At 44.2% G+C, this 12,390-nt stretch overlaps 2 protein-coding genes across 5 annotated transcripts in view; one reads left to right on the forward strand and one right to left on the reverse strand.

Moving 5' to 3' along the window:
- Positions 1-3,602: 3,602 nt before the first annotated feature.
- Positions 3,603-7,637, reverse strand: DBI (diazepam binding inhibitor, acyl-CoA binding protein). Its single transcript, XM_068139076.1, has 4 exons — positions 7,529-7,637; positions 7,303-7,420; positions 5,329-5,391; positions 3,603-3,896 (listed from the first exon to the last, which is right to left on the reverse strand). Exons 1-4 carry the CDS (start codon positions 7,535-7,537, stop codon positions 3,823-3,825), a joined length of 264 nt encoding a protein of 87 aa, XP_067995177.1. The 5' UTR covers positions 7,538-7,637; the 3' UTR covers positions 3,603-3,822.
- Positions 7,638-7,742: 105 nt separating this feature from the next.
- CUNH2orf76 (chromosome unknown C2orf76 homolog) overlaps positions 7,743-12,390 on the forward strand; it is a 45,874-nt gene continuing 41,226 nt past the window's right edge. For 2 of the 4 annotated variants that reach the window (XM_068139072.1, XM_068139073.1), the window contains exons 1-3: positions 7,743-7,930; positions 9,901-10,053; positions 11,626-11,676. In XM_068139072.1, coding sequence (XP_067995173.1) covers positions 9,921-10,053; positions 11,626-11,676 — 184 coding nt within the window. In that variant the 5' untranslated portion in view covers positions 7,743-7,930; positions 9,901-9,920. The remainder of the gene's footprint in view (positions 7,931-9,900; positions 10,054-11,625; positions 11,677-12,390) is intronic. The other 2 variants (XM_068139075.1, XM_068139074.1) reach the window with 2 other exon arrangements.

The following is a 12,390-nucleotide window of genomic DNA, read 5'->3' on the forward strand; positions in this document are numbered from 1 at the left end:
TTTTACACTCCTGAGTTTACTACCGCGACTCTCACTCAAATGTGTTGTACCACAACACATTCATAGTACCAACTTATCTTACCTCTAGGCAGCTTTGACAACTTGGAAGACTGCATAACCCTGTTTGGGTGACACCTGTGGTACTAAGAAACCTATTCAAGACAAAATGTATTTTCTTTTCTGTTTGCTCCAATTTACAACCAATCCCACAAGACTTCTCAGATGCCCAGTCACCCCAAAGTGCTATTGCCCAATATTGTTTTCTCTGAGCACTCAGGGGGCAGAGCAAACATTTTAAACAGCACCAAATACAGCTGTCATTTATGTTTAGCAGTATCACCAGGGTCAGATAAGTTCAAAGGTTAAAATACTGGCATTGTGAAACTAGGTCACTCCAGAAGAGGACTAAAGAATTTTGACAAACTGTGGCACACTGCAGCCAGCCTTGGAGTGTTTTTCAGTCAGATGGAAAAATCTATTCTGGGCCTTAAGCAGCATACAAATACTGATTTGTTAGATCTGTGCTAGAAGCGCAGCACCTTCACATGTTTGCAAAGTGCAAGCAAAATCCACAAGAAAAATAAAACAGCAAGGAAAACAACATCCCCTTTACAACTTATCTCCAGTTTTACTGGGTGCCAATCAACTTGTTTCTCTGTGCAAGAATTAAGAGCACAAGAGAAGGAACACTGTCTTATCAAACACAAGTTAGCATTTATTATTGCCACATCCAAAGTCCAGATTCTGTCCTGCACACTCTGCAAACTCAGCAAACCAGACCTGAGTGCATGTGTGCCAGCTGGCCTCTGACCTCTGCCGTGTTGGGCTTGTCTCAGTGCACGTCTTTTCCCCTCTGCAAGCACGCCAAGGATCAGGATGTTGCTGGCCTTTCTTTGATCTAATACAGAGGAAATAGCAGCAACTCCCCGAACACGTGTCAGAACAATTCCCTGTTTTGCAGCACTGCCCAGCCACCAAGAGGAGCATCTGCTCCTCCTACTTCAGGCAGAGCAATGGCTCTAGAGCTTTATTTTGCTTTGAGACTTGCTCCTTGCTCTAAATATCAAGGCTGTACAGCTTAATGATTGTCTGTTTTTACCACCTTATTAATTTAAGAAAAGCAATTACCTCTACCTACAAATCTGTTCATAGTTGTTCTTAAACCACCACTGCCCTAGCATCACTATTGCCAAAGCATATTTATGCAACCCAGGAGTCCCATACTCCATACCAGCAAGCACTACATGGACAGTAAGTCAGCAACATTTTCAGGCAGCCCAACACCCCATGCATTTACAGATGTACATCCTGCTACCAAACAACCAAAACAACTCAGTCTTTTTCAATGCTCTTCCTGTAGTGGCAGTACCCACAGTTAATAGCTATGCAGTCAAATTCTGCGTTGCTGCCTCTCATTACCAGTGCTGCACAGACATCAGTACCTTTGTTTCAGCACTTAGTGCCTTTCATACAGTCTCTTACTGTGTAGCTCTTATTTCCATAGCTTGAGTTTTGATGATCTCTCCTGAGGCCAGATTCACTGCCAAAGGGCAAAGTAAGTAGTGAGACCACAGATGTTAACTCTCCTAGGGAAAGTGAAGCTGCAAGCAGGAAGGTGCTACCACAGTAAAAATAAAGTACCTAAATAAAGACATCCAAGGTAGAGTTCTCTCAGCCAGTTGTGCTGAATGGCAAACAGCATCATTTGTAAGCATGAGGCAACGTGTAAAAGCCTGGCCAAGATCCAGCCCTCTCTGGGATAAGCCCTGTGTACACAGCTATGTTTTCCTAATGCCAGACAGGTATGAGAAAGGAGAGCTGCACTCTAACAATTAGTTAAGTCTCTCAGGGGAAATAAAGCCAAATGAGTACTATGACGTAGAATTGGCTACTACTAGCCCATTCTTTAGACAGAATCCAATTCCACTGCTTTAGCAGTCAAAAATCCTGAAAGCACCTGCTTTGACAGAAAGCAGGTTAGTGCAGCATAGCATGCTCACAGTGCATCCAGTGAATGAGCATTTGCCAGTATGAGCTACATTCTGCTACAGGCTGGCTGAATCCTCCAAGGCTAACCAGCTTCAGAAAACATGCTTGTGAAGATGGAGCTGGCTGTAGAATTGAGAGCTGACAAAGGGCTAAAACCACCTCTTATGCTGAACACCTGTTTTTACCCTCTTTTGCAAACTGCATGTAATTAACACAATCTCAAATAACTAACAGAGGATACAAGAGGCAAAAAAAATTTTCTATATTACTCACTTAGAACAAAAAGAATAAGCAGTTTTCCTTATGGGAAAGGGGAAAAAACACTCTTCATTATTCTAAGCACATTTTAAAGGGCAAACAGGTAGCTCCAAGAGCATTTCCCATTAAAAGCAGCAAAGGAGCAAGTCATAGTTTTTGGAAGCATGTGAAGTAAAGTTATCTGGAACACTTGCCAATAGCATAAGGAAATACAAACTGGATGCTACATGCTGTGTAACTTAGTACAGAACAACATGCATAGCTAGACAAATAGGCAAAGCTAGATTTTACCCCTATATATTTCTATAAATCAATTGCTTATGGGAGCATCATTTGAGGTCCTCACCTGATCATATACTAACCAGTACAGCAAGAATGAGAATGCCTTCTGCCTGTATAAGGTTGGACTTTGTTCTTGTATGCTCTCTGCTGGAATCGTTTAATGGCACATTTTAAAAGCAAAGTCTCCCCTTCCAGCATCAGCATCTCCAAGAGACTACGTTAAGCAGACCAAAACAGGTAAAAGCCTGCTAGAGATGGTCACAACTGTGGGGTTTGTAATAAAACTTTTGCCAGTGATCACAAGCCTTCTTGTCTAACAGCCTTGCCAGTGTTAAGCCAGACTATGACTAATTCACTTCTCACTACAGCCTCGGTACATGACACCATCAGCAGTTGGTATTTACAGCAGTACAGCACCAAGGGCATCAACAGCTTTGGTCTGTGGAACCTTTTGTTTCACAGAATAAATCTTTATTAGAATAAACCAAACCAGGTTGGAAGAGACCTTCAAGATTATCGTGTCCAACCCATCAACCAATCCAACCCACCCAAACAGCTAACCCATCGCACCAAGTACCCCATCAAGTCTCCTCCTGAACACCTCCAATGATGGCAACTCCACCACCTCCCCGGGCAGCCCATTCCAATGGGCAATCACTCTTTCTGTATAGAACTTCTTCCTAACATCCAACCTGAACCTCCCCTGGTGCAGCCATAGGGATGGGTTTGTGTTCACTGGTTGAATATTTGACTTCTCTCCAGAAGCCAAATATTACAGAGGAATAGCATCTTCAATAAGTGTTTTATGAAAGATGATTTGGCAGTTACTGACTAAGCCTCTTCAAGCCCGAGACAAAAAATATCACGCACCTTGTTCTCAGTATACACAGCGTTATACCTGGCCTCTTCACCATAACCTTTGCTGGTGATACAGCTTGGGCAAAGCAGTACGAGACACACGCCAAAACAGAGTACCGAGCTCCCTCTAGTGGTACAACGACCGGCGGCTGCCGGTTTGACAGCTGCGCATGGCAATGGAGGGATGAGATCTAAGGGACGACCACCACACCACCTCAAGTACCAAATGCACTTTAATGAGTTCCAGATTTTGTTCCCAGAAGGAATCTATAACGTGTCAGTATATTAGGCGGGTACAATTTCTCCTGGACTACAGGCATGAGGAGAACCAACGATAATATACTAGGTATTTAAAATGATTCTCAGAAACCAGTTTTCCACAGTATTAGAAATAAGGCATGTTTCAGGCGTGCAAGTGGCTGTTATATCCAGTCCTCAGATGCCATATTTGCCCTTTAGTTCTTCCACTTTTGCTACATAAGCTTTCATTGCATCTTCTTTGGACGTTCCTGATGGACAGAACACAGGAAGCAGTCAGATACCTTCTACAGATTAATACACTTTTTACATGCATGTCACAACTGCTTGTTAGAGCATGTAGCAGCATGCTACCAGAGAGCAAAGAGGCTAAAGGTGGTCACTTGAATGTGAGTCGAGTACTGAAGTTTCAAACAAACATGTTTGAAGGGCCACGAGGATGATCAGAGGGCTGGAGCACCTCTCCTATGAGGACAGACTGAAGGAGTTGGGGCTGTTCAGTCTGGAGAAGAGAAGGCTCCCAGGTGACCTAATTGTGGCCTTCCAGTATCTGAAGGGGGCCTACGGGAAGGCTGGGGAGTGACTTCTCAGGATATCAGGTAGTGATAGGACTAGGGGGAATGGAATGAAGCTGGAGGTGGGGAGATTCAGGCCAGATGTGAGGAGGAGGTTCTTCACCATGAGAGTGGTGAAACCCTGGAATGGGTTGTCCAGGGAGGTGGTCGAGGCCCCGTCCCTGGGCGTGTTTAAGACCAAACTAGGCAGGGCTCCGGCCAGCCTGATCTAGTGTGGGGTGTCCCTGCACATGGCAGGGGATCTGGAACTAGATGATCCTTGTGGTCCCTTCCAACCCTGACTGATACTATGTTCAGCAGCTGTGACAAAAAGAGCATTTCAGAGCACTGTTATATTTGTATAGACAGCAAGAAAACATGTTGGTTCTATTAGCACCATTCCCAATTGTTATAGGAAAGCTATTCAATCAACTTAAACTGCATTTAGATATCGTGCTGGCTCCTTAAGACATCAAACTCCCCCTTCCCCCCATTTTCTTAGATTAAGCCACTTGTTTACACATTTAGAGCAGAAAGCCCAGTTACATTTTCCAGTTAGGAAAGCTTTAGGAGAAACCACTGGAGGGAGAGCGTAGTATCTGAGGTCCTAGGATGGGACCTGGCAAACAGATAAAGGTTTCTGCTTGTGCCATTTTTTCACTTTTAATTCCCTTTTGTACAGGCTACATTTTCCAGAATTATTTCTGCCCTGCAGAGTTAATCAAAAGTAAGATTTTATTATCATAGTATCAGTCAGGGTTGGAAGGGACCACAAGGATCATCTAGTTTCAACCCCACTGCCGTGGGCAGGGACACTCCACACTAGATCAGGCTGGCCAGAGCCTAGTCCAGCCTGGTCTTAAACGCCTCCAGGGATGGGGCCTCAACCACCTCCCTGGACAACCCATTCCAGGGCTTCACCACTCTCATGGTGAAGAACTTCCTCCTCACGTCCAGTTTGAATCTCCCCACCTCCAGCTTCATTATCACAGCATTCTGGCCTTCTAGAACTTCCACCTTGTAAAGCAATACTATTCTTATCTCTTGCTGAACCACACTTTTCTGCCTAGTTTGTCTCTGGTTTCATGTATTTTACAGTTTGTTTTTTTTTTTAAGCAGACACTTTTACCTTTCAATGCATTCCAGGCATCCCACTTTGCTTTGCCTTTAAAGTCCAGCATACCAGGGCGGTCTGAAACAGACAGGATAAGAGGCAGAATTGGTTTGTGATGGGATATAGGTAACACCTACGCCTTTGCCGAAGGCTGTTTAGCTCTTAACTACAATAAATACAGTGTTTCATCTTTGCAGCTGTTACTTACTAACCTGCAGTCAGGAGATCACTTCAAGGGAGCATGCGGGGACCCTATTGGTGGCAACAGAGATATTGTCTGTTTATTTCCCTTAAGAAAGCAGCATCTGAGCAGGAAAGCAAATAGTGTGATCTGGTTCTGCTAGGCTTTCTGAGGAGACTGCTGTTGCACCACAGCTATCAGATTAAAGAACATCAGCTCTAAAGCAAAGCAGGAATACACTAAGGTCCAGTACACAGACACAGGAAAACAAAGGAAAGCAGGATCTTACAGCTTGGAACTTGTCATCAAGTTAAATGGTATGTTTCTAACAAATTTCTTCACTTGTCCTTTCATCTAGAGTGTATAAGCTCTGTATTTTAACTCACTTCATTGCAGGCTACCTTGTGGCCAAAGAGAAGAAATGAAACTGAATGACTGAAACTAAACTGCAGAGATAGTATAATTCAGATTATGTTTGTGTATTAATTTTATTGCTTTTAGGCAAAAGTGACAGCTGCCAGAACAACCAGTGTACATGGTTACACTTCACAAAGTCCCCCTCTGTGTTTCACTTCCTCTCTGTCTCCTTAAACACAATTCTTAGGATTGACAAATGGAACTGGACAGGAAACTGTACACTAGTCTCAAAAATACCCTTGCACTGCTCACATGGCAACGTGACCCTCAGACCTAGTTGGCAGCTCCACTGCTGTGCAACAAAACCCCATTTAGCTTGCTTCTACACCAAGGGCTTTCCTAGCCAACTCATGTTACCTACTGCTTCACAAGAATGCAGCAACTTACAGAAATGTTGGCACATTAACAGCTCTGGAGCACCATTTTGCTTTTGCAAACACTGATAATGCTAGGGCCCAGCCACACCAAAAGGATTGTATATGAAAGCCAAAGTCAGTTCTTTTCTCTCTCCATGCTGCTCATCTTGGGAAAAAGAAACTGAAAGCACTCACGTCCCATAACCTGTACACTTCACTGCCAGCTGTTAGTTCAATCAACAGCAAATACACTTCACCAGCAACTGAATCAGGAGGCCAGTGTTCCAAACAAATGACCTTCTTATTTTCTAATTCTAGATAAGTAACACTACACAACGTCAACAGAGACAGACTTTATTCTAAATGTTCTAGGCTGAGGTGCCAGTGACAGAAGTGCCTTAAAAGAAGCAGAAGATTTTGCATAGATACTTCTGCTACAGTCCTTCCAAGCAATGATATTTAATTGCAGCTCCTGCAAAAGTTCTGGTTAGGCTTTCCAATACTATTTTTAGCCAATCCAGTTTGAACAAATTGTCTCCCTCTCAAGTATTGCAATTCCACTCTTGTATAGCCTGCCTTACTGTTTAAGCCTCTTTAACTAAGAAGTGTTTTTATTAAAGCAGTATCCCTTGAACTAGGCAGCTGCTTACTGACAGAGGTCTCAAAAAAAACCCAACCAAACAAAAAAATCCCAAGCCAATGTTTTCACATAGCTAATGCAAAGGATTCTCAGATCACTGCTATACGATTTAGATAGCTGCAGCTGGGTTAATCAAAAAACCGCAAGTTACACAAACCCTTATCAGGTCAGCTTATGCCTGCCTGCACATAAATACGTGCCAAGTGGGTATTGAGTAATTTTTGCCAAGACACAGGATTGCACAAAGCGCAGCACGCACTAGGGGAGTGCCGCCAGCTCAGACTGAGGCCGCAACAGCATCACCCCCGGCCGCGGAGGACGCTGGATCCAAGAGGAGTGCGGAGCAGCACTGCCTGACCGCCGCTGCCACCACCTCCTCGTCCAACGGTACCCACCCGTGTTTACGTCGCCCACCGTGGCTTGTTTGTAGTGGCTGTAGATGTCGAGCATCTCCTGGTCTGTCGGCTGGGACTTTAGCTGCTTCACCTCCTCAGCGGCCTTCTGGAACGCAGCCTAAAGTAGGGAAATGCCCCAAGGCGGGGTAGGGGTGAGAATCTGCAGGGTGCCGGTGCCGCCGCCCACCCAGGTTCCCCACAGCCCCCTCCCATAAGCAGTCCATACCTCAGACATCGCGACGAACCCCGCACAATCCTAACCCTCTGGTGTCTGCCGCGCCACGCCCACCACTCGCCCACTTCACCCCTCGCCAGACCGCCTGCTGGCCAATCACAGCGCCAAGGGCAGCATGGCCACCAATCGGCGCTTTCCAGGGGCGGGGAGAAGCCAGGAAAAGGGCCAATGCAGAGGCGGCGCTAGGTGGGTGGGTTTTGGGGTACTTGCGACCCTCGCTGGCACTAGGATTGAGCCTGGGTAGTGCTGCCGCGGCTCGGAGCTGAGGGGGCGGGGACAGGGCGTCCTACCAACCAATCCCTTGGTGCGGTGGGTGGCGCCGAAAGGACGTGGTTGGTGGGGCTTTGGAGGCGCGACAATCTCAGGGACCCGGAAGTGGCTGCGGGGAAATCGGTAGGAAGGCTGAGGGCTGCTGAAGGCCGCTTTCGCGTGGGGCGGGGTGTGAGTGTGTGTGGAAGTGGACGAGAGGGTGATCGGTCTGGAGTAGATGTGCCGGGGTGATGAGGCGTTTCCCGCAGCGGCCGGGAAGGCCCCTAGAGGTTCCTCACCACAAGAGATACTGACTATTGATGCCCCATGTGAGGAGAGTGCCGTGTTGTCCTTGTGAGGAGGCGCTGGGTAGTGCCTGGTCCTGGCCCCATGTGGGAGCAATCTGTTGGGGCTATATAGGAAAGGTGGAAACCGATCATTTGTAATTTTCTGTACTCCCAAATCTGTATCCCTATTGTGTTCTTTCATGCTGCTCAGAAGAAAATGAGTTGAACACCACCCCCTTCAGTTTGGAAGCTTGTATAGAATAGCATCGAGGAAATCCTGATGTTTGCTGTTTAACATAAATTAAATCATTCTCGTGTGGAGATTATGCATTTCTAGTTGGTATCTTTTATTTGTGTGTAACCATTTATTTACAGTTAAAGCGCTGTGAATTATTAACCAAGTGAAGTGGAAGGTCTCTGCAACCAGCACCAGAACAAGAGGACACAGTCTCAACCTGTGCCAGGGGAGGTTTAGCCTGGATGTTAGGAAGAAATTCTTAACAGAAAGTGATTTGCTATTGGAATGGACTGCCCAGGGAGGTGGTGGAGTCACCATCACTGGAGGTGTTTAGGAAGAGACTGGATGGGGTGCTTGGTGCCATGGTTTAGTTGATTAGATAATGTTGGATGATAGATTGGACTCGATGATTTCAAATGTCTTTTCCAAGTTGGTTAATTTCCTATTCTCTTCTCTATTCTCTTCTCTATTCTCTTCTCTATTCTCTTCTCTATTCTCTTCTCTATTCTCTTCTCTATTCTCTTCTCTATTCTCTTCTCTATTCTCTTCTCTATTCTCTTCTCTATTCTCTTCTCTATTCTATTCTATAGAAAGCAGATGAAAATATTGCTGGTTAACTTTGCCCAGGGCACAGACAGGAGAAATACAGCAAGTGCTGGGAGGTAGCTGTTTACCCATATATAACCTTGGGGCACTGAAATAATCTCCACGGACACCCAAAGGGATAGGACATGCAAAGGTCATGCTGTGGCCCTCGCTGATGTTGCTGCAGTTTTCCCTTGTTGCTACAGCAGCCATGGCAGTTTAGTGTGTGACCAGAAAGCAACGTTGCAGAGGAATCCCCATCACCAAAACCAGAGAAGATTGAGGGTGTAGGGAAATAGCTGGTTTTCTGGTGGAGAGAAAAACCCCAAACCCATAGGAAACAATGAATGAGCTTGTTTGAAGAGGTGCTTGGGTTGATAAGGCAATTCCACTGTAGGTTTGACTGACTCTTTAAGTAGCATAAACTCTGTAAAGCCATTCTAAAAACCTACTATTACAAATTAAATGAAGCCCCTTAATTAGGTAGCACTATGCCAGGAGAATTATTGATGTGTGTGTGGGGGAGGGTTTTCCACTTTCTGTAGGGAAGTGTAAATAAGCATTGTGTAAAAACTTAGGCATTTTTCAGGGTGTTCTGCTCTCTACAACACAAGTATATCAAAAAGGTTTTAATTTTGTTCATGTTAGTACATTCTTTTAGAGCATAAGGTTACTCATCCAGCAGGTGAAGTCTTCAGGCACTTAAAAGCCAAATTGCATGCTTTCATTTATTCATAACATTTTGGAGTCTTTAATAGGGAGTCTGGTGCACAGGTACAAATAATGGACTATTTGATGCACACAGTCAATAATATACTAGGCAATCCTTTTTGATTTTAAGATCCTGCTTCTGTAGAAATATGAAAAGTGAAGTCCTGAAAGACATAATAGTATTGAATTTATCACCAGGTTTTAATCTTTGCATGAGGCCTGCTTGCACCTTGTTTTCTGGCTGTGCTGGTACACAGAGGAAAGGCAATAATTCTTTCTTTAATGTTTTCCAGGTTATTCAGAATTAATTCTCATGTCAGCAGAAAGCTCAACCATCACAGTTCGCCTTGTTCGCTCTTTTGAACACCGAAATTTCAGACCTGTGGTGTATCATGGAGTTAACTTGGATCAGACAGTAAAGCAGTTCATTACTTTTGTGCAGAAGGGTAAGGGGTGGTTGTCTTATTCATTCGTTTCAGTCCAATGTGTTGCTGTCTCTGCACAAGACAGTGGAGGGGAACGAATGAGAGAGAATTCTCTGGCTTTGGTAGAGATGCCAGATTTGTGTTTACATCCCCTGTGTTGCTCTCCTCTCTTGGATGAGAGGTCTGGAGTTAATAAGAGCTTCCATGGCTAGTGTGCCATGCCTAAATTTGGGTAGACTGCTCCCCCTGCCCAAATCCCCATGTCTAGTCAGAAAGAGATGAGGGCTTTGCTGCACTTGGCTCAGTGCCTCAGGCTCCTTGAGTGGTGCTGTCAGGCAGCTATTCACAAATTAATGGGAATAAATTAATAGAATTTAGGAGAGCCTTTGATCCTTAGGAGCTACACCAATATGTGGAATGTGGGAACTCGAGTCTGTTTGCTATTTGTGAGAAAAGAGGACCTTGAAAAATTGTTTTTGACACTGTGAGGTCTCACCGTGCATGTTTGCTTCGAGTTTCTCTTTCCATCTTGAGCTTTGTGGTGCAGATTTATTCATCTATGGGCTTTATGTTTTAGAAGCCTGGTTGAAAGTGACAGTGTGTCTAAATGTTAATTAATGTGGACCAGCCCACGCAGGGAGTCAGTAGTTGGGGTGTTACCCTGATCTTGCAAGTCTGTTTCCTCACACCTACATAGAGACTTTCAAAGGGTGCAGACTAACCCCATGGGATTTTTATTTTAGTTTTTTTTTCATGGAATCAGCTTAAACAAATCTCAAACTGTTACAGCTGATAACGTTTGAGCAACTCCTGGAACACTGCCCTGGGCCTTCTGGCTGTGTTGTGTTTTTCGCAGCTTCCATACAGAGATGGGCATGGCAAGATCTTAGGCTGCCTTTTAGGAAACTACAAGCACTTTCAGAACATATGGCACAGCTGCTACTATGAAGACTAAAATGAAAAACCAGTACTAAGAAACTTGCTTTTGATGTGTGTACTGCTGCAAGTTGATGTTATTTGAGCCAACGCTAGTGCCTTGATAAAAGCTTTTTGGAAACTTGTTCCACAGATGGATACTGCTGTTCCTGGCCTAAAAAAAACCTGTTCCATCTTTCACCATAACCTGTTTAATGGGAGAGTTTGGGCTGTGTCCTTCCTGTGGCTGAAGAGTTAATTTTGTACAGTTTGGCTTCCTTTTTGTGTCTGGTTCCCATGGCTGTGTTTACTGAATAGTTACCAATGACAGTTGTCAGATGTTTGTATAAGGTGGATCGAGGTGCTGTGCAAACCATTAACAGGGTGCTCCTGGCAGATTTCTGAAGGCTCAGACTCCTGTGATCATGTCCTGCTTGTACTGACTCACTCTCCCTGGAGGTCATTTTGTTCAGAGGGACTTCATGCCCAAGTGAAGTCAATCAACTATAGAATCTGAGCCAAAGGTTCTTGTTTATGTTCGTGTCTCCTGTGTTTTAAATCAATTTGGATGTAAAGAGTGTCCAGGGTGCATGCATGGACCCAATGGGAACTAAAACAAGGGAAATAAATAAATAAATGTGACAACTTTGTTTTAACTCAGTGCTTTTATTTTAAAAGATGTGCCTTCAAGAACAGGACTTCCTCCTCCTTTCAAGAATTACAAGTATGGTATGTGGTCATTTATTTATTTGTTTATTTTTCTCTTTCTTTTCTTGTTTCAGTACCTCTAAAATGCAGACATAATATCCTATACCAGTTTCTATAACATTCAGAACACAGCTGCTGTAGAATACTCACGCTGGTGGCAGTGCCTGCCTACCCTTGCAGCTCTATCCTGGTCTTGTAGCAGGTGTTATGCCGCTGGGGTCGCGTCCACTGAACTTGACCATTATTTTGAAGTTCTGAATTAGGCTGCCTGTTACACATCATTTGCTAATTGGTGCTGATGGGCTTTGCTATTAATTTTTTATTACTTTTATAAGTGCCTTTTAACTCTGTTTTTTTACTCTAGTGAGCAGCTTGTGATCTTAAACACTTTGAAATTGTAGCTCTCTATGGGCTTATGCATTTCAATATCTATTTACTAATTACGAAGTCAGAAAGGATGGTGAAGTGGGAGATGAAGGCAGTAAATGGAAAATGCTGAAGACATACTTAAATAATTTACATGATATAAAAGAAGCAGGAGAACTCTGCTCAAAGTCGTTATGAAAGCTCTTAAATACAAGCTGATGGAATAAAATAGCCTGGTGTGAAATTTAGGCTGACTTTATCCTCTAATGTAAAGCCAGGTGTATATTTCCTTTTCCTGAAGATTGTAGTGAACATGTGCAGGTCATCTGTTTGGGACAGAATACACTTTCAAAACAGACTGAGTTACTT

The sequence above is a fragment of the Melanerpes formicivorus genome, unplaced genomic scaffold, assembly GCF_026170545.1.
Source record: "Melanerpes formicivorus ecotype bairdi unplaced genomic scaffold, bMelFor1.0.p_v2 SCAF_5, whole genome shotgun sequence".
Lineage (NCBI taxonomy): Eukaryota > Metazoa > Chordata > Aves > Piciformes > Picidae > Melanerpes > Melanerpes formicivorus.

Bases quoted from the DNA above. Each gene is read 5' to 3' on its own strand.
- DBI (XM_068139076.1), bottom strand. The intron at 5,392-7,302 runs GTGGGTACCGTT...TGTCTGTTTCAG, and splicing joins GGTGGGCGACGTAAACACGG to ACCGCCCTGGTATGCTGGAC. The intron at 3,897-5,328 runs GTAAAAGTGTCT...TCTGTCCATCAG, and splicing joins TGCCTGGAATGCATTGAAAG to GAACGTCCAAAGAAGATGCA.